The sequence below is a fragment of the Camponotus vicinus genome, unplaced genomic scaffold (genome assembly GCF_025532165.1).
Source record: "Camponotus vicinus isolate PSW18456_S1 unplaced genomic scaffold, iyCamVici1.0 SCAF_11, whole genome shotgun sequence".
NCBI lineage: Eukaryota > Metazoa > Arthropoda > Insecta > Hymenoptera > Formicidae > Camponotus > Camponotus vicinus.
The window spans coordinates 15,707,582-15,729,584 of NW_028141947.1; the positions used below are offsets into that span (position 1 = coordinate 15,707,582).

General features: G+C 33.4%; 3 protein-coding genes across 4 annotated transcripts; 1 reads left to right on the plus strand and 2 right to left on the minus strand.

Moving 5' to 3' along the window:
* Positions 1-2,776: 2,776 nt before the first annotated feature.
* On the minus strand, positions 2,777-7,235 carry LOC145961973 (chymotrypsin-2-like). Its single transcript, XM_083082667.1, has 5 exons — positions 6,998-7,235; positions 5,299-5,369; positions 4,775-5,088; positions 3,494-3,745; positions 2,777-3,030 (listed from the first exon to the last, which is right to left on the minus strand). The coding sequence occupies exons 1-5, from the start codon at positions 7,105-7,107 to the stop codon at positions 2,863-2,865; spliced, it is 915 nt and encodes a 304-aa protein (XP_082938793.1). The 5' UTR covers positions 7,108-7,235; the 3' UTR covers positions 2,777-2,862.
* Positions 7,195-10,115, plus strand: LOC145961968 (uncharacterized). Its single transcript, XM_083082663.1, is given in 5 exon segments — positions 7,195-7,604; positions 7,948-8,031; positions 8,033-8,053; positions 8,110-8,259; positions 8,426-10,115. Coding segments are annotated over 4 exon segments (1,752 nt in total). The 5' UTR covers positions 7,195-7,604; positions 7,948-7,962; the 3' UTR covers positions 9,938-10,115.
* Positions 10,116-10,648: 533 nt separating this feature from the next.
* LOC145961967 (uncharacterized) lies at positions 10,649-21,173 on the minus strand. Of its 2 annotated transcripts, XM_083082660.1 has the most exons (12): positions 20,622-21,173; positions 20,145-20,174; positions 17,716-19,617; positions 17,084-17,263; positions 15,409-16,857; positions 15,148-15,210; positions 13,835-14,605; positions 13,126-13,232; positions 12,655-12,774; positions 11,561-12,520; positions 11,181-11,318; positions 10,649-10,764 (listed from the first exon to the last, which is right to left on the minus strand). In XM_083082660.1, exons 1-10 carry the CDS (start codon positions 20,698-20,700, stop codon positions 12,491-12,493), a joined length of 4,731 nt encoding a protein of 1,576 aa, XP_082938786.1. In that variant the 5' UTR covers positions 20,701-21,173; the 3' UTR covers positions 10,649-10,764; positions 11,181-11,318; positions 11,561-12,490. The 2 variants fall into 2 exon arrangements, with proteins under 2 accessions (XP_082938786.1, XP_082938787.1); XM_083082661.1 differs by lacking the exon at positions 13,126-13,232 and having other exon boundaries at positions 11,690-12,520; positions 13,859-14,605; positions 20,622-21,169.
* Positions 21,174-22,003: the final 830 nt, after the last annotated feature.

Genomic DNA, 22,003 nt, shown 5'->3' on the forward strand with positions numbered 1-22,003 from the left:
ACGAAAACGGATGTAATAAATATATGTATAAAGTCTTTATTTAAAAAAAATCAAGAGTATTTTATAATTATTAAGTAGTGAAACACATCGAATATAAAAAATATAATAATATTACAATTATGTCGTCAACATATCTGCATTTATTCCGTTTCACATTTTCTGAATGAAATCAAACTTTTACGTCGGTAGACTAGTGTCCTGACCAGCCTGTAGTAATATAATATCTTCATTTTGATATTTTCTAATTATTTTTTGTAAATGTGCAAACGAAAATCTATAGATTAAGCCTGTTAGGAAAAGAATTTTGCACAATTTGAACTTCTTTGGGTGTGAAGCAAGCCCCCAAACCTTTTTTTCTTAATACCTTTATTTCTACTTGTGTGCAAACGAAAATCAATTAATCTATAGATTTTCGTTTGCACAACGTTAAATTACATATTGTGTTATTTATGATATTATAACATTATGTGTATGTTCATATATACATTGTGCATATAAATAATTTATTTTAATATATATTGAATCATAATATAAATAAAGAATTGTTTATAAAATCAGATTTTTATTATTTTTTAATATATATCACATTTCCTCAATATTACAATATCAATATTGAAATATTAGTAGTAAAACAATATTTATTTGTTCTTAATTTATTTGTTAGAAAACTAGATTAGCACTTACAATTAATGAGCGCTAGTGTGCCTTAATGCATCTAATCAAATTATATATAATCCTCCTTTTCTCCGATTTGCAGTTCTTAAGTTAAATTGTTCAGATTTACGATATATCATAAAATAAGAATTCGCTCAGGAGGAAAATTAAGAACGTTGTCAGTTTTCTCAAGGAAAAAGAAATAAATTGTTACTCGATGGCATGATTATAGTAAGGCGTGAAAATATATAGCCACATATATATATATATATATATATATATACAGGGTGTCCCGAAATTAACGCTTGATATTTTAAAGGCAGATTCTCTGGCCAATTTAAAAACGATTTTTCCTCAGCGAAAATGTCGAGGGAGATCATTATTTTTTGCATATTCCCAATTTTTGTCATCATGTATCTTTCTAACTAAGCCTTAAATTAAAATTCTATTAAAGTAAACTCTACCTAAAATTAACTAAAGAATGTGACTTTATTAATATTTTATTCCCATAAGCCTTATTAAAAACCCTTTATTTTCAATCGTTTATAACTCGAAAACTATTAGTGCCGCGACATTTCGAAAACCCTTATGAAAAACCCTTTATTTTCAATCGTTTATAACTCGAAAACTATTAGTGCCGCGACATTTTCGCTGAGGAAAAATCGTTTTTAAATTGGCCAGACAATCTGCCTTTAAAATATCAAGCGTTAGTTTCGGGACACCCTGTATATATAGGATGACTCTCTGTACGGTATCATAAAAGTAGCTTTATGAACAATGCATTACTTCATAGAGAAAAATACACAATCTATAAGCGTTTACATAAAATTGTTTATATCATAAAATTTTGATATACGTATCTCTGTAATGAAGAATAATAAAAATTGCAAAATAGATAGTTAATGTTACTTCTTCAGTTAGCAACAATATCACGTTATTTATCAGTATTCCTAGAAATAAGATTATAGACTAGACTAATAAGTACATAAATTAGATATTAGGCTAGACTAGAAGGCCACTAAATGAATGATATGATGAAATGATATTATAGCATATGTGAAAGCACATATTTTTCACACTAACCATGATCAACAGAGAAAACTGCTATTTTATTCTTGTAACATTCGACACTGATTTCCTAAAAGTAGGAACCAATGTTCGATTGCTACTAAGTATACATTGCTTTTTCTTTGTTGAACATTCCGAATGCTATAATCGTTGATACAAATGAGATGAAATGAGATGAAATATGTTATGAGATGAGATGAAATCCTATTTCCGAATATGATGGAATAAAAAATGACTAGTTTTGATATGCTTATGATGTTAGATATCACAGATCAGAATAATAAATTATTTTAACTTATTGTTCATAGGGTCGATATTTTCCTGAGAAATATCAAACTATCTAAAGTATCAGTTTACGATCTAGTCTTATATAGAAATTATATTAAATATGAGCGCTATCGAGAAATATTGATGACATTCATGATCCTTAATTAATTTTCACAAAAATTTTACATAATTTTCTTGATACGAATATTCAAGATATTAAGTCAGTAAATCTCAGTACGCAAGATTTTTTTAAATATAATTTTTGCAATTATTAATTTAAATGATCTTGCTACAAAGAGTATAAGGTAATAGCCGCCAAGCGGTCAATATCCTAAACCAAAACATATTTCGTTTTGTTTCAATTTTAAAACATAAAAATATTTGAAAGAGTATGTTTTCCTCTGTTATAATGTCATAAGACAAAACATATCTCGTACTTTTAATGCTTTGTATTATCACAAGTATAATATCGATATCTATAAGGTGATAAAAATAGATTAAAAATATTTAGAAATTATAGATAGATAGCATTATTTATATTTTTTACGTAATTTCGTCACATATTTTTTAGATATCTTTTAAGTCTACAAGAAGGAATCTCTCTCTTAAAAATTGTATCTTTACTTTTTTTTATATGAATAAAATACTGAAAATTTATATATATATATATAAACAAATTACTAATTAAACATTATTAATTATAAACACATACAATAAGTACAATATATATGCACATAAAAAAAGATATTGAAAAATATTCTGAATAATAGTCTTTTCCATAAAAAAACATTCTCGAAAATATTTATTATAATCAGTAAATTACATTTTATTACTTTACTTGATTACTCTGTTTATTTACTATTCTCTATTTATTTACTTTGCTTCATTACTCTGATCAAGGTCTAGCATCGCTTGTGTAATAAAATCCGTGAAATAGCTGATTCTAGTAAAAACATCAGGGAAACCGATTGCACATGATTTCGCCCATGAGAATATGCCTATTAATTTATTGTTGTATACTAATGGACTACCACTGTCACCCTGCGAATAATGCAAATAATATTTTCTTTTAGTCACAAAGAAAACTAATATCATAATTTTTAATAACAAAGAATAAGTTTTTACTTAAAAATTCATTCATAAAAATTGCATAGCATCAAACTTCTATCAAAGATTTACGCGAAAAATTACGAAAAAACCTTATTCTACAATAGTATTCCACAATACAAATATAATTCTACAATATCTATTAAATTTTTCAGATGTCACTTGATTGAGATTTGTAAATTTGTGAACAATAGTAATGACATTTTTATATTTGGATTTTTTGATACAATAAAATGAAAAATAAAAAACCTGAAATATGATAAATAATATGTCAAAATTATTTACGCATTTAGATAAAATATTATTATAAAAAGAATTAAGTTTCCTGTATCCACAAAAAACCAACTTTTAAAACAAAGTTCAATAGTTTCAACAAAAATAATTTTTTCACATTTACCTTACAGGCGCCGATATTTTTCCTTTCCAATGTACAAATTTGCGAGCTAAGAATAGTGATGTCTTTGTAATACTTTTGGCACGCTTTATTGTCGATAATTGACACCGAAAGCTTTTGCAAGTATTGTGACAACCAACTTAATAGACGAGTTCTGCCCCACCCACTAATAACGGCACGTTCTCCAATGGTTGTGTTGTAAGTTGCCAAGGAAATTGGCTTAACGTGAGACGATAGGTGAACTTTCTCAGCAAGCTGTGAAAGCATAAATATATCTATAATATTGCAAGTATATACAAAAAACGCCATGTTAAAATTAAACTAATCGATCATAAAAAAGAGAATCATTAAAAAAAACAAATATTTTTACTAAAGCATTCATGTCATCTTATATAATATAAAAACGAAACGCAATTTGTTTCTGATAAGAGTTATCAATCTACCATTCTACATCCTACTATTTGTTAATGATAGTTTTAACTGTAATGTTACAATTATAATAATATGTAAAATAACTACTTATTATATGCTCAATTTGTTAAATATATCTACTTATTGGATATTTTACTTTATTACTCGCGTTAAATATTGTTTAAAACATTGTTATAATGACAGTATTTCTCAATAAAATAATATGTTGGCAAATACATATATAAAACTTTTAACATAACTCAATTACGAAATTTTGAGATATATTGCTGTAACCTATTGAAAAATAATAAAAATTATGTATAATTAGAAAAGAAATTTGTAAAAGAAATGCATATCAGATTGGCAAATTAGGATGATCACATTGAAAATTATTTGTAATAATTATCGTTATTAAATTTTATTAAAATTGAAAAAATAAATTGTCTAAAAATCTAAAATAAATGATCAACGATTCACAGTTTCTTTTCTTATTGTCAGTTAATTTTTTTAGATACTTGTCCGTAAATAAATAATTTGATAACATAAAATCTGTGCATAATTTTAAATTGTTATGTAATATTGTTACATCATAAAATAAAGAATAATTTTATTGCAAGTTGCACAAGTTAAATTACATAAAATGAAAAATAATATATTTTTTAAAGAATGCACGTTATTAATACGATTTATGTAGCGATATTTATAACAAAAATTTCTAACAAGATAGTATTGTAATGATCAAAATATCAAGAGATTTTTAAATCATACATATTTCAAAATATATTATAATATAATTACATCAATAACAATTAACTATAAAAATGTATATATGTCTTATATCTGCAATTCTAATTTATACCAAAAAAATCTCACCATGATTACGGCTAGATCGGCTACCCAAGAGCTGTCAGCACCATATACATAATCAGGGTGACATTTGACACTCTTGACAATATGGATTTCACCCTTTTTGTAATCAACGCTTCCAATGCGTACGCTAAGTTCCTCAGAGGGTTCGTCTATCAGATCGCATATGCAATGCGCCGCACTCAACACGTATCTGTCATTAATAAGCACACCGCTGCAGATGTGCACATTGTAATATCTTAAGGACACCTGATAAGGAAATTCAGATTCGGAAGCGACTACTCCACCGATCAAACGTCGCACGCGAAGTGCTCCTGTTCCTAATTCCGGAAATGATGCATATATTTGTCACCATGTACTTTAGAGAATATTTACCTTTACTTACTATAATATAAAAAATTAGAAACAAAGGTAAAAGATTATTTACCTTTGTTTCTAATTTTTTATATTATAGTAAGAATATTCGCATACTAAAAATACGCGCACATTTTTTTTCCGCAGATTGATATTAAATTCATGTTCTCACTTACCGTAGCTGATAATGTCCAATATTAAAATAATTAATAAACACAGACCGGTGGAGTTCATCATTTTGTAGATGCTGCGAAAGAACAAGAAAATATTATGCTAAGAGTAATTTTTGCACAATTTTTATATTTTATATGATTCTCAGCTTTTTAATTTGCATTTGACTTCTGAAGTTAATTTCATACGCAATCAATGCAATTAATAAATAATATATACGTGTTGTTTTAATGTCGATATAATATATACTTCTAATATATATACATATATATTTTAGATTAATATATACGTTAATATATTTAAAATACATTAATATATTTAGTGTATACAATTTTATTAATTTTTCTATTATCATCAGTTTTTAATTACGCTAAAAATAAATTCATTTCGAATGCATAAAAGTATTTATTTTTTTCTTTCATTGTCGAAATTATGAATGTAATCCTGTGTATTAAAAATAGAATTCCCGCTTATGAATCATTACCGTGTGCGTGTTTCAGTTTCATCATAAACAACCGTAGTAACATGCTTATTCAGCTAGCAATCTGATGCATCAAACGACGATCTACAATTATGTTAATGTTCACTTAATGGATTTAGATAGAAGAAAAATTCATAGAAACACTTGTCATCTAGTTCATTAAAATACAAGTAGTTTAACTTATAAACGAGATAATGTGTAGTGTAATAAAATATTAATGTTTTAAAATTTAGTGTAATTTCAAAATCGTAAAAAAAATCGCAAAAACTTTCTTTAATCTTACATATAAATAAACATTTTTTTCAAAGGTACAATTTAAATTATAGGCTATAAGACTGTAATCTGTATAAGATTGTAAGAATTTATCATTCTATTAAGAATTAAATATTTACTTTCATTGATAAAAGTCCGAAGATCTTTATCAATGAGAAATGTGGTGTATCGGAAAAGGAAAAATATTTCTTTTAAGATGCTTTTAAGATTCTTTTAATAAATATCATACTTTGTTATATTTTTCTGTAATTCGTAGTTAGATACGTCATCATATAACTAAAGTTATAGTTTAAAGATATTAAATAAAAACAGAAATAGAATAATTAAAAGATGTAAAATAGTAGAGAAATTTTATTTTATATATATATAAGAGATAAATATTATGTGTGTGATATAGAAATGGTGAAGATTTCTTAATTAGATGACGCGATTACGAATTATGACAAAAAAGGTCAACGAGAATTTAAAGCGCATAACATTATCACACATATAGTGTATAATATAAGTTATCTATCTATGTTTATGACGATATTTTTTTATATTTTGCGTGAAATATATAATATTGCCCATATTTATATAATCGATTACAAAAATAATAAAGAAATTTATTAAAACGTGATAGAAAAGTATCACATTTTTTCCATTCATTAAATGTTTTCATTCATTAAATGCATTCATTCGTAATTTAAAATTTAAAATACAAGAGTCAAAATATACAGTACATTATTGATAATAAAAAGGAGTAGAAAACAAAATTGAGAAACAAATCTCTGATTTCAAAATCGACTGCTAATGAGATAAAACTTCAAAAATTCTATTTCGTTCATTCATTCCCCGAGAAGTTTCCGCGTCAAAAAAGTTTGAATTTGCGCGCAACTTCTCTCATTTTCAAACACTTTTAAAATACTCGTAACACTTTAAAAATGTAACGACGTATCTGTCACTCTTACCTGACAGAAATATCAATGCTCAGCTGAGTCTTTGGCACCTCCTTAGTCCAGCCCCGTCCTCTTGCGTATAAGTCGAGACGATGACGAATCTCCAAAGACACCTGCTTCATATACAAGGAACACAGAGAACGAGAGAACGAGAGAAAGAGAGAGAGAGTGCACTTATCCGATTGGTATAATTGTCACGCGCGTATATAAACGTAAACGTGCGCACAGCGCCCTTGTCGGCGATCCGTGTGCGTGCGCGCCGCGCGTGACGTATGACGTACCACATACATACACACGCACACACCGCCCGCAGCACATACGCGCAGCGCACGCACGCGCGCGCGCGCGCGCGTTTGTGCAACACATTATCCGTCGTATGTCGTATCTATCCGCCAACGCGTAGCGCATCTCGTCGTCGATCTTCGTCGCTTGGCGCGTCCGCGAAATCCGGTGCATTTCCGATACCCAGGAGGCGACGACTGGCCCGCGCGCGGGACCGAGAGATTTATATCGTCCACGACAGAGCGAGGCGCGTTGAACAGGTTGAAAGGAACGTCAGCACGCACAGGCCGCAACCTATATTTTTGTACCTCCATGAAAGGGCCATGTAACCTATGTCGTGAGTATCGACGAGCGATCGGCTCGTTCGGCCTCCGGACGCGGCAACAGGTTCCCGACTGTACGGGATACTTGGTTCCGGACCGGTTCCGAACATGTCCCGGACCGTCCGTTGCCGAGAGTCCCGGTCACGTCGCTCCTCGAACCTGTTACCGCGTTTGAGGTTATGAGAGGATATGGTTTTTTTTTTAATGTGAAATTTCTGGCTGCACCCATCGTGTACAACGCTTTTTCCTTGTCTCTTTTTGCCCGGGATTTGTTTTTTTCTTTTTGGAATAACGTCCTGATCTCTCGCATTCATTTGTGGTAATGTACGTAAACGAATAAATTGATTTCACTTTCAGAGTGAAGTGTAACAAATGGAAGGTTTTAAGGTGAAAGATGAACCGATGGATGCATTAGCCATAGACAGTCAGGTTATGGTAAACCATTTGTATGAAACGGCAGCAGGTATATGACACACTGCTGGCGTTGTCCAGAGAGTCTAACGTAACGATTACTTTAAGGATGAGAACATTGTGAGCGTCGTGCTTAAGGAGGAACCAGGTGACAGATTTGATCCCGACTACATGGAGGATATTTGCTCTGGCACTTTCGAGAAGGGCACTTTATTCTTGCCTATCGAAAACAATGAGGTGGACTTCTCCAACGAAATGGTACATATATAATCGTATACATACTTAATATATTCAAGAATTACAGCTATACATTGTATACTGTTTTCAAAAAGATGTAGTTATCTGTTGCACATATATTATATATATACATTGTTATACTTTCTTCTAAAGAATTGTACCTAATTGTATTTATAAACTCTTACAGGTAAAGTTAGAGTTGGAAGGGGAATCTACCAGCCATCAGAATTGGGCAGCACAGATAGCAAGTGCAAATTTATGCGACAAGGAGGATGGTGTGATGCAACGATGTTTGGCTAATACAAATTTTATACAAGCACAGGATCCTGACAAGCATGGGTTCTGTCAAAACGGTCAACAAGCAAAATTTTATAAAATACAATGCTCAATTTGCAAGAAATGGTTTCTGAACAATGATTCCATGGTGACGCATCTTAGGATGCACTGTAGTGGAAATCAATGTGAGGTCTGTCAACAGAGTTTTTCTGACAACTCTAGTTTGCACGCTCACATGTTAACCCATGTTGGAATGAGTCCATTAGAGTGCCACATCTGCCAAAAAAGATTCGCATATAAGTGGAGCTTGAGAAGTCACATGCAATTACATGTATTGGACAAACCATATGATTGCGACGCGTTGCAGCAGGCTTTTATGAAACGAGCAGGCTTGAACGATCAAATAATAGATGAAAGATTCTTCGAATGCGATGTATGTCACATGACATTCAAGGAGAAGCTTAATTTAAATCGACACATGTCCAGTCACACGGGGGATAGGCCCTACAAATGCGCGGTCTGCTTCGAGGCGTTTAAGGAGAAGGCGAAATTAAACATGCATTTGCCGCTTCACGCAGTGAACAAACAGTTCAAATGTACGCTCTGTCACAGATCCTTCGCTCAGAAAACGGCGCTCAGCAATCATATGCTGGCGCACAGTGGCGAGAAGCCGCATGCGTGTAACATCTGCGAAAAAACGTATAAAAGAAAATCAGAATTAATTAGGCACACCATGGTACATACCGGCGAGAGACCATACGAGTGTAAAGAGTGCTTAATGACCTTCCGCGAGAAAGCCAAATTAAATTCGCACATGCTCGTTCATACGGGCGAGAAGCCGCACGAGTGTCACATCTGCCACAAGGCGTGCGCGCGGAAGTCGGATTTGAACAGTCATATGCTGTTGCACACCGGCGGTCAGTACGACTGCAAGGTTTGCGACAAGATCTTCACGAGGAAGTCGGATCTGAACAGACACACCCTGATACACACCGGCGAAAAGCCGTTCGCGTGCAATATGTGCGACATGGCGTTCCGGGAGAAGACGAGATTGAATTCGCACATGCTCATACACACGGGCGATAAGCGACACGCGTGCCACATTTGCCAGAAAACGTTCAAGGAGAAGTCGTCGTTGAGGAAACACATGTTAAGTCACACCGGCGACAGACCGTACGAGTGCTACGTGTGTCACAAGGCCTTCACGCAGAAAACAACGTTGAACAGCCATATTATGGTCCACGCCGGGGAGAGACCCTTCGAATGTAGTACTTGTCAAAAAATATTCAAGGACAAAGCAGCATTGAAAAAGCATTTGTCGATGCACGTTAACGAGAAAACTCACGAATGTCTTATTTGTATGAAAAAGTTCGCTCATAAAGCAGCATTAAATAGTCACCTGTCCACGAATCACATATCCTAACTACACGGATCTAGTCTATTACGGCTTTTTGTTTCTTTACATTGAGCACCGTATGTTTGTAGTTGTATAGCATATTTCCATGATTACACCTGTATCTCTGTTTTATATGCCAATAGGTCTGATAAAATCGTATTTTTTCCTGTGTATGGAGAAATAATAAATTAATTTCTAAGTAATATGACAAGTGTGTGTGTCACATACACATTTTACGCTCCTACCTGAAGGACCAATGAAATCTTCTAAAATGTTTGTAATATTTTTTATATATTAAATCCTAGAATTGATATTATAAAAGTAAATATTTAATTTTTTTTCAAAAGTATAAAATTTTAGTTATTTTTCTAGAAAAAGGAAAAAAGATACGAATTGAACGCGTAGATGGAAACATGATACGAAAAAGATATACATGAACTCTAAAAAAAGAAAGCATTAAATACGAGAATATTTCTTTTTCTAGCTCTCTTTCAATTTGAAAAATATACAAAAATTTAATTTTCTTTTGATTATATTACTATAATATATAAAATTAATTATCAATTTTAAAATTTAGAGTACTTTAAAAATAAATGAATATTCAATGTTAAAGCGTGTAGAAAAAATAATAATGAATTAAATATTTTGTAAGAAATTGTATTATAGCATATATTTAGAAAAAATTATTATTATCTCACTAAATTGAAAAAGAGATAAGGATACAAGAAATATCAGAGATAAAGTAAATCATTGCATATCCTTTATTTTTGATCCATATTTTAAGAGATAAGATAATATTATTTGTTGGAATAACTTGGACCTTTTTATATTTCCTGAGAGTTGAGAGAACTAGCCTGAAATAATATTGTATATAATAAAATTATGATATATATATATATATATATATATATATATATATATATATATATATATATATATATAATCATTTACACAGAGATATATTTATTAAAGTAGAAATAGCGAAGGAGCAATTAAAGTTATTGAGTATAGAATTGTCAGATGATGATTACATTGATAGTTAATTGTAAAAAATTTGTCATATTTTTACATATTCTTGCAAAAACTTTTTGATTCAAATATCAAACTGCGATTGTTATAAGTGAACGTTGATGAATAAAATATTTCACCGATCAAACATTTTGATAAAATTTAATTATAGTCAGAAAATTTAATATTTTTTTCTTAAAAAATCTTATTAATATTAAGCAAAAATTGCACAAATGAATCCTTCTCTAAATTTAATACATACCTAACATTGGATATCCTTGGATCATAGGGCGCCCATAATTGTTTTCATTACTGTACGGCTGTTCATAGCCCTGATTTCTGCCACGACCCATACCATAAAATTGACCCATACCTCTAGCAGGCATAATCTGTGCCATATCTATGAATTATATAATTAAAAAATAATCCATAAATTTAAAATTCGTTATATTAAAATATTCAACTTATAGAATTTACAATATAAACACAAGCGATATAACATAGAAAAGTTAAAATTTGATATAACATATCAAAAAGAAAAATCGACAGTCTTAGACGATTCTATCTGACTGCTAATGCATATGTCAGACATCTTGAAATATGAAATAAAATAAAAATACAATATACGATTGTAACTTATACCTATAGTGATATTCCGGACAATCGCAATTTATCAGGCACAAATTTTATCATTAAATAAATCGTGCGAAACCGTAAACTGAAGAAATGTCACAATGCCATTACAAAAAAGTAACAATAAATAAGACTTACTAGGATTACCAAGTTGCGCGTTACACAGTTGAAGTAGTAATATTAATATGACTGAAATTAAAAACATAATCTTCATAGTTGTATTTCCAACAGACTCACGATAAGCCTTAACAAAAACGACTAATCCCATGCGCATCTAACACATCTTTTATATATTTCTTAATGACCTATAATTACTTCTGTGTTATAAGTTATTTGCGAATAATAACTCGCTTTTTTTATACTCAGTAGATACATTGATCATACATATACTTTCGGAATTTTAATTTGCGAGTATCACTGCTATGATATATATGCTATAAAATTATTCTCTATTTTATATTAATTAAATAATATATTCAATTGGAATATATTTCACTTAAAACAAAATTGATATAAAAAAGTAGTGCAAATTAATATTTCTTTTTAACGTGTCATCCTATAGAGTTATGGAATATTACAAATCAATGTGTATAATCAATTATCGATCACATAACGGGCAATTAACGTTTGCGTAAACAATAATTCACATGATTCTGCGAAGTTTATTTATTCTTCGCTGATTGAATAAAATACAATGTAATGTGTACAAATAGACAATGTATATAACGAAAAAGATGTTTTTATCCATCATAGTATATCGCGACAAAAACGGATGTAATAAATATATACATAAAGTCTTTATATAAAAAAAATCAAGAGTATTTTATAATTATTAAGTAGCGAAACACATTGAATATAAAAAATATAATAATATTACAATTATGTCGTCAATATATCTGCATTTATTCCGTTTCACATTTTCTGACTGAAATTAACCCTTTACGTCGGTAGGATAATGTCCTGACCAGCCTGTAATAATATAAATATATATAATATCTTCATTTTGATATTTTCTAATTATTATCTTTTAAATAAAATAGTACGCTGCAATTTATACATGTATATACACTTATAAAGTTTGAAAGAATAATCCTAAAACTCACTTCCGGAATTACTATTAGCAAAGGCACTGCTGGAAGCCCAGGAATTAGATCCGCCTTGGTTTTGTGCTCCACTAGAAGGCCAGTTTCCGCTACGAGCTTGGCCAAAATCATTGCCAGATCCTTTGAACACAAAGTTGCACAATAAATTTATTTATTCAATTTTCACAAGTAAACTAATTATAGACTCTAAACGAAATTTTTTTCTCTTAAGACATGTTGCAGTTTGATTTAAATCAAATTAATCACATATTTGAAAATATTCTGCATATTGTAAAAAATATTATATGAATATAATATTTAAAATACGACATGTTAATCACATCTCTAATTATGTGATAAAATAGATAAGAGATACGTTGAAAAGCACATTTCATTGCTATCACAGATAAATATGGTAAGTTAATTACTGGTGGCACGGATTGTATAATAGCTATCGTAGTCGAGGAACGGAAACGGATATTTGGGGCTTACTATTAATTCAAATGTTCCCTTCTTATTTGATTTATGCATCATTGTACGATAGATCGCATCAATCACACATGTGTATTTCCAATCTCTCATATGCAATTGCGAATGACCTTGAAGCATTTCCGATTATGACAGAGATACATTGTTATCCCTCTTTCCTATGTCTCGTTTCAAAAATGTGCACAATAAATATCGTTAAGTTAGCTGTGGGAAAATTTGAATATCCACATTCATATGATCTACTTGAGGAAGATATAAACGCCGAGAAATTATGAACGCATCGTTGATTTGATGTATATAATTGCCACTCCCTCGTACGTTTTAATCTCCATCTAACTCTGCGGCTTGTAAACATTGCAACACTGATTATCTAAGTATATTTAATCGGCATCGATTTATTAATTTCGATAAATTTTACCTCTTTTTCATATTATTATTTGCAACTTTAAGAATTAATGCAGTAATGTTCTTATAAGACTAAATAAATCTTGGAAATTTATTGTAATTTTCAAGCAATTGCAAGAAAGATTGTACGTTAAATCGTTATATTCTTATAATTTTAAAATTTTATCATATTATTGATTTTTTTCTTCGAAATAACATAATGTTCTTTTCTTATATATAAACAAGTCGCATTTTTAAATTGTTCCAAGAACATGTACACATTAAATATATATTTTTATATCAAAAAGACACGTATAAAATTATTTACGTTTATATGCTTTTGCAAACGAACCTGCTGTACCGGGGAAAGGTAAGGATTTAGCGTTGGCAAGGCTGGAAGCTTGAGCGATGGATCCAGCGTAAGCACCACTAAATCCTGGCAAGTTACTTCCCGCCGATGTAGAATGTCCTGCGTCGAACTGACCACGGTTTATTCCAGTTCCAGGATCGCCGGGCCCACCGGGAACATTGCCGACATTTCCTGAATTTCCACCTCCACCGATTCCTCCAAGTACTCTTCTCGAATGCTTAGTCTCGTAGCTTCCGCTACCGGGCGTTCCGCAACCGAAAATACCCAACTTACATCGTAACGGATCGACACCGCCAGGATTTCCATCTGTAGGATAAACCCCGCCGCTATTTTCCTGTTGCGGCGAAACTCCACGAGAACCACCCTTTACACCGTCACTTTCTGGCTTTCTCGATGCGGGATATCCGTCAGGCTGTCCACCAGTGTATAATGGACTATCTGAGCCACTGTTTGCACTTCCGAAAAAGGGATTGTATTTTTCGGGTTTTCTTCCTCCGAATGGAATGACACTTTCATTAGGATTAACTTTGGTATCTCCTCTTCTGTTGTCATTCAGGAACGGATTGTCTCGACCAATAGGCTTCGTATTTTCTTCATCATAAGGAATCACATTTCTGTCGTTATTTGCATTACTGCTACTATATTCAGGCTTAGGCTCGTTCCAACCGGAATTGAAGAATGGATTTCCTTTTCCAATCGGTTTAATTGTAGTTTCGCTGTTCGAGGAACCTGAAATGTCGCTTCAGATTACTGCCTAAATAATGAGGAAAAATATAATGTTTATATATATATATATATATATATATATATATATATATATATATATATTTTATACAATATAATTTTCATATCAAAAAATTACGTCAAAAAATTATTTTCATATTATTTTGCAGTGTTTATTTTATAATTTCACTTATTTTATTTTAAGATAACAATCTCATCAGCTATATACTTATATACTTTTATGTAAATTTCATATAACGATTAAAAATCTAAATCTTCATATTAAAAATTAAAAATTTAATATTTTTATAAAATAGATTCTTCAAAAGAGAAATTTATTGTCGTAAAATTTTCTTTCGCTTATATATTCTTTCCTTCACTAATATATATTCTTTCATTCATAAAACATATAAGTATATTCATAAAAAAATATTCATAAATATATTCATGAAATATTAAGATTAAAAGCAAAATGTAATTTATAAATAATAAAAATAAGATTTAAAAAACTTTTTGTATGTACATCAATGTACATCATCAATATATACCTCCAAACAAGAATGGATTTACGGAATTCCATCGCACAGGATCTTCAGGTGTTACACTTGCGCCTTCAATTAAAATTAAGATTTAATTTTATTCAATTATATTTAAATCTATGTATATATGGATATGTGCACGCGCGCACGTTTGTGTTTGTGTGTGTGTGTGTGTGTAAATAATTCTCTAATTACATATTATTTATAGCCACATATTATTACATAATTTAATAGCATAAAGTATTTTAGTTAAGTATCACATTGTTTTACCTTGATTACATGAATTATCTCCACTTCTACATCCTACATTTTGAGGATAAGCTCCGTTATTGAAAGGTGAAGCTGATCCATATATATTCCCAATATTTGGAACGTGGCCATCACCGGTTCCAGCGGGATAATATGTTTTATTAACGCCACTGGGACCGCTTATTGGTTCACTACATGGTCTATGTGTTGCTGGTGTATTGTTATCCCTTCCAGTGCAACTGCCCCCGCAATTATAATTTTCGCCCCCGCAATTGCTGCTGATTGCATTTCCACAATTTACGTTCGAACATTCAGATGGCCGTGTCCTACTTCCGTCAGGTTGGTTACTAGGCCAAGCTCCACTTTCATCTGGAGGTTGTTTGACAGGTCCAATTCCACTTCCGAATCCAGGATAATTACCGGGCGTAGCACTACTTCCATCTCCAGGTTTTCCACTAGGCCAACTGCCGGTTCCGCTACCTGGTTGCCTGGCAGGCCAAGTTGGACTAACGCTTCCAGGTTGTTGTCCAGGCCAAATATTACTTCCTCCATCTCCAGGTTTTTTACTAGGCCAAGATCCACTATTATCTCCAGGTTGTTTCCCGGGCGAAGTATCACTCACGCTTCCAGGATACCCACCAAGCGTGGTTCCACTTCCAGGTTGTCTTCCAGGAGTAATTTCGCTTCCAGGTTGCTTGCCAGGCCAAGCACTAGTTCCGGCATCAGGATGTGTATGAGGAATAACTCCATAAGCAGGTCTAGAAGAGCTTTTAACTCCGGGATGATCCGAAGCTCCTTCATATGTTGGCGTTGTTGGAGTTATATAAGGAGTGTACGTACCAGGAAATGGCCCGAATGCGCTTGCACCAGCGCTCGCACTTGCACTACTACCTGCCACATTAAAACTGGGTTGTTTTAGCCCTGTTCCACTGTATGAATTGCTGGGACCTGGAATGTTTGTGTGACCAAACGGAATTTTGGTTGTGCCAAATCCAGTAGGAGCGGGAAATCTTGTATGAGAAATTGTCGTTCCTGAATTATACCAGGTATTACTTCCACTTGCAGGCTGACCAGGACTGATTCCGCTTCCGTAATATGGTTTGGTAATACTTGGATAACCGCTTCCAGTCGGAGATCCCGGTAACTTTCCAGAATTGAATATATTACCTTGAATTCCAGGACCCGGTGAATTAATTCCTCCGAACGGTCTTTTGGTGGTCCCGAAAGTATTTGCTACATTCGACGGCCATGTACTTTCGTGTCCAGGTTTGTTATAATCAGGAACACTTCCTGGACTATAAGTGCCACCACTAATGTTAGGATGTGCTTGATCTACTCCACTGTACGGTGTTTGAGTGTTCATTGGTTTGTTAACAAATGGATGATCTTTCTTTCCAAAATTAGGTGCTCCTCCGTGAGGAATGTTTCCAACGCCAGATGTTACGCTTGCTCCAGCATAAGCACCAGTACCTATGCACACATAACATTAAGTTTAGATTCTTTAAAACAATTCTAAATTTCACTTAAATTAATTTAAAACAATTCTAAATTTCACAATATCTCTAATATATATAATCATATAAAAAATGGATTATATCTAAAATTGTTGTATTTTTATTGTTTTATGTAAAAACAATACTATATTATTATTAAATATATAATAAAATAACGAAGTATTATTTTCAGAAACACGTACTTTGTATTCCAGATTGACCGTAAGGCCAATTCTGATTTTCTTTAGGGCTTCCATAACTATTTGGAGGAGATAAACCACTTCCTGTTTGTGGTCCCGCAGAAGAAATACCACTTGGAGATTCATCACTCGTTCTATCAATATTGATAGGCGTTGCGCCCAATTTGACAGGACCTTGTTTACCTAGTGTAATATTAACATATATTGTATATATTATTGTAAAAATATCAAATTTTATTTTATATATATATATATATATATATATATATATATATATGATTTTATTATAATAAATTCATAAATTTGTAAATTTATATTAAAATAATATAATGAAAAACTTTATGAAAATTAGAATATAAGATTATGTGTATAAATTTTATATAATATATAGTAGCGAGAATAAAAAGATAGGACATATTATTACATTCTCATTATTACAAATGTTATATTATGTGAAACAATATATATTTAAGATTATTATATTTGTAATATATAAGTATTTTATTTTTCAAACTTCGAAATACGAATATATAACAAAATGTATAAAATAATGATACTCTATTAAAACTACTGAAAACAAAGAAAACATTAAAATATATTATCGCGTTTTTTCATAAAGAGATTATCGTACTAACCTTGAGTGCAACTTGAATCAGGTCGAGGACAACCAGATGTACCAGCAGGCGTTCCATAATCTGGATTCCAACTCGATTCAGGTTTACCGCCGGATGGAGCATTCCAGCTTTGTCCAGGTTTCGGCGTTGTGCTAAAGTGTGCGCCATGTCCAGGAGTACCACTCCAAGAACCAGGTTTTCGCGGGAACGGAAGTCCTCCGGCTGGAGTATTATCGGGTCCGGTATTCCAATTCGGTTCAGGTTTCGGTGTGACACCGAAACTTCCGGTGGGTTGACGGCCGGCGTTCCAGCCTGGCGCAGGTTTCTGCGAAAAGTCTGTTGTTGGAGTATTATCAAATCCAGTATTCCATTCTTGTCCAGGTTTCGATGTGCTCGCAACAGGTGTACCATCGTGTCCAGTATTCCAACTCGGTTGACCGCCGGATGGAGCATTCCAGCTTTGTCCAGGTTTCGGCGTTGTGCTAAAGTGTGCGCCATCATGTCCAGGAGTACCACTCCAAGAACCAGGTTTTCGCGGGAACGGAAGTCCTCCGGCTGGAGTATTATCGGGTCCGGTATTCCAATTCGGTTCAGGTTTCGGTGTAACACCGAAACTTCCGGTGGGTTGACGGCCGGCGTTCCAGCCTGGCGCAGGTTTCTGCGAAAAGTCTGTTGTTGGAGTATTATCAAATCCAGTATTCCATCCTTGTCCAGGTTTCGATGTGCTCGCAACAGGTGTACCATCGTGTCCAGTATTCCAACTCGGTTGACCGCCGGATGGAGCATTCCAGCTTTGTCCAGGTTTCGGCGTTGTGCTAAAGTGTGCGCCATCATGTCCAGGAGTACCACTCCAAGAACCAGGTTTTCGCGGGAACGGAAGTCCTCCGGCTGGAGTATTATCGGGTCCGGTATTCCAATTCGGTTCAGGTTTCGGTGTGACACCGAAACTTCCGGTGGGTTGACGGCCGGCGTTCCAGCCTGGCGCAGGTTTCTGTGAAAAGTCTGTTGTTGGAGTATTATCAAATCCAGTATTCCATCCTTGTCCAGGTCTCGATGTGCTCGCAACAGGTGTACCATCGTGTCCAGTATTCCAAGGTTTCCACGAAGGTTGTCCGCTAGTTGGCGCACCGGATCCGGTATCCCAATTTGTTCCAGGTTTCGGAGTTGTTACGAAATGTCCAGCAGGTCCAGAAGAACTGCCCCAAGTAGGCTTCGACGTGGTAGCAAAACTACTCGGCGTTATTCCTCTGTTCCAATCTGGCCGAGAGCTTGATGGTGTGCCATAAGCTGGTGCGCCTGCGGTTGCACCAGCATATCCAGGTTTTAATGTCGTATAAGAAAATGGAGTATTCCAACCGGATCCAGGTTTCGGCGTACTTCCAATACCAAAGCCACCAGTTGGAGCTGCGTATCCAGTAGTCGGCACTGGATAGCCAGCACCACTGAAAGGTCCAGCGGGTCTACCACCTTCAGCATCCACATACACGCCTGTGGGTCCGGTCTTATGTACGCCGGATGGATGCGATCCTGGTCTATGTCCTTTGCCAGATCCGCCCGCGCCTCGATGACGCGTCCCGTCAGGCTTGTATTGACCGTCATCGCATTCGTCTCCGTCATTCTCGTCCCCCTCCTCTTCTGGCTCATCCCGTTCCCAATAATCGTCATTTTCCCATTTGCATTTGGAACAGTCGTTCTTATTATAGCCATGATCCGAGCCTTTTATTCCGTCACCGCCGGCGCCATGTCCTGGAACGGCGCCGTAAGACTTCGCACCGCGATCGGCGTCATTGTCATGGGAGAAGCCGCTGCTGTCATAGCTGCGAATTCCTTTGTGTCCATCGTGGACTCCAGAAAAATCTCCCGCTCCTGCACCGGCGTTACTTAATGCAAATCCACCGGCTCCAGCGTAAGCACTGGCTGATGCTGTACGTGAAGAACAAATGCCATTTTCAGTAATGATATACGCATACGCATGTTTTTTATTTCTCCCTATTTTACTTCAAATTATATTTAAAAAAAAGGTAATTTGCGTCAATTATAATTTTCATACAAATTTAATACATTTATCTTTTACTCGTTCACTCAATATAATCAAAATATATAACTCTAGGGTTGTTATGAGAGAACGAGGCTTCGCGTTGAAAAATTTACATATCAATAAGGGAATAAATTTACTTTATGTTTACAAAAACGCGAGAGAGACCGAATATTCCACGATAGATTTAATCATCTCTATTTTCTAGACAAAGGCTGCAAATTTTGAACAATTTGTTTTTAGCAGAGAATATTTTACATGGATGAAAAAATAATATTATATTTTCTCCATAGATATAGTGATTCTAGATATATGTACAAATTATGACGTAGTCGTATGACAAAGATGGCCTTTAACATTATTTATAAAGATGATTTCATTATCAGAAACACATAGAAAAGATTAATATACGTACCGAAGGCGCCACTACTACCTCCATTTGCACCTGAAAGATATCATAATATTTATCATAGAGATTACACAAACCACAAATTAAAATATTTAAATTCAATCAGATATGAAATAAATATTTCTAAATAACTTGATTCTAACTTGATTGATTACATAAAATGTGTTCTTGAAATATCAATTTTTTTAAAAATAATGTCTAATTTTAAAAAAGCTTTGAGAAAATTAATTCGACCACAAAAATAAGCTCTATTTTTTAAATCCTATTTTCTAATTTTATTTTTAAAATGTATTAGAATCAATACAAATACTTTTATACCTATTTCCTTTAATGTTTAATAAAAGAAAAAGATAAGAAAATTAATTTATTGAAAGATGGCAAGAAGATTTTTCATTTCTTTATTAAATATCGTGTTAAATACTACGATTTTTAGAAATATGAGATTTGGGATGATAAATTACTCATTTAAGTTCGCGACACTACCTGATCCAACGATATACGTGCACACGACGAGGGCTACCGTCAGGGAACACTTTAAACAGCCAGGCCGCACCTCGATCATCTCGGCGGAAGCCGGTTCGTAGTTATTGCTTTACCGGTTGCCTCGTGTACACTGCAGCGCCGATTGCCAAGAGCATCCTGAGAGATCGAAGGCTCGTACATATATATATAAGGATACCCCCAACTTAATGTGTATATGCGTGAAAGGGAATCTGTCGAGGCGAGTCCAGACGCCGCGAGGCGATCCGGCATAGGCAGCATCCTCGCGCGGCAGACGTGCATTGTCGAACAATGAATAATTATATTGCTGCCATCACAATAAAGCGAACGTGCAGCGATATAACAGAAACGTCGTGACTGATTCTGATGAGACGGTCCTGCGCGAAGATGTGACTGCGTCATCGTTCTTTAGGAGTTTCCCCGAAGGAGAGACTTCAATGCTCGTCACGTCACGTTCACACATCCTGTACAGGGTATGCAGTAAACGAATGCAAATTCGCACGTTATGAGAGCTCGTCATCGCACGATTCTTTTTCTATCCGGTTACTGCGAAATATAAATAACAATTTTCAGATAATGAGATGATAATTAACTGTTGTCTAGTGGCAATAAAGGCGAAAGATTAGTTAAACTTTGGCGAAATTGCTGGTATAATATCGAAAATGACGGAATTTATTTTTCCCTTTAAAGAGACAAAGACATTTGTTTTTAATTCTTTAATAAATTTTAATAAGATCTCTCTATTCTGTAAAGTTTTAATATATTAACGAAAATGTGAATCTTGCTTGAATTTTGAAAAACTTATTTTTATCGAATCTTATCTAATGTATTATAATCTAATATTATCTAATATTATCTAATTATAATCTAATACTTCCAATGAATTCGTTAACAAATTTCGACGATAAGAAAAAGATGACTTTGTCCAAATATTATTGAAAAAAATACCTTCTTCTGCCCAATAAAAAAATGGATCGATGGATCGATTTTAACAATCTTTCCTAATTTGTTGCGTTAAATTGATTATTCTTTCAAACGCAATCATTTTTGTTTCGCTAATGGCTGTTGAAACATTCCTATTTAAATAACATAATTCACATATCAACAAGATCAGAAAAATTTATACCATATTTATCTCACATAAATTTATACCATATCTATCCCATAAAAATTTTATGTATCTATCTTTATCGGATTCACAAACTCTCTAGTCTTGCGTATTAGAATAAATATCGCAAATTATGCGGGACAACAAGAGACTGGTTTCGACAATAGAGAGGACTGGTTTTTTTCGACGAATCATTTACATCGAAATGTATGTGTCGGGATTCTCCTCGCAGATTGTATACATCGCGAACTCCTGC

What these genes read in the sequence shown, in the direction of transcription:
- LOC145961973 (XM_083082667.1), bottom strand. Translation starts at nt 7,107, where the DNA reads ATGAAGCAGGTGTCTTTGGAGATTCGTCATCGTCTCGACTTATACGCA. An exon ending in ATTGGACATTATCAGCTACG is followed by an intron (nt 5,089 to 5,298) that starts GTAAGTGAGAAC and finishes TTCCGGAATTAG; the next exon opens with GAACAGGAGCACTTCGCGTG. An exon ending in AAAATATCGGCGCCTGTAAG is followed by an intron (nt 3,031 to 3,493) that starts GTAAATGTGAAA and finishes CATTATTCGCAG; the next exon opens with GGTGACAGTGGTAGTCCATT.
- LOC145961967 (XM_083082660.1), bottom strand. Translation starts at nt 20,700, where the DNA reads ATGATCGAGGTGCGGCCTGGCTGTTTAAAGTGTTCCCTGACGGTAGCC. An exon ending in TGATTCAAGTTGCACTCAAG is followed by an intron (nt 17,264 to 17,715) that starts GTTAGTACGATA and finishes ATATTACACTAG; the next exon opens with GTAAACAAGGTCCTGTCAAA. An exon ending in AGATAATTCATGTAATCAAG is followed by an intron (nt 15,211 to 15,408) that starts GTAAAACAATGT and finishes TTTTAATTGAAG; the next exon opens with GCGCAAGTGTAACACCTGAA.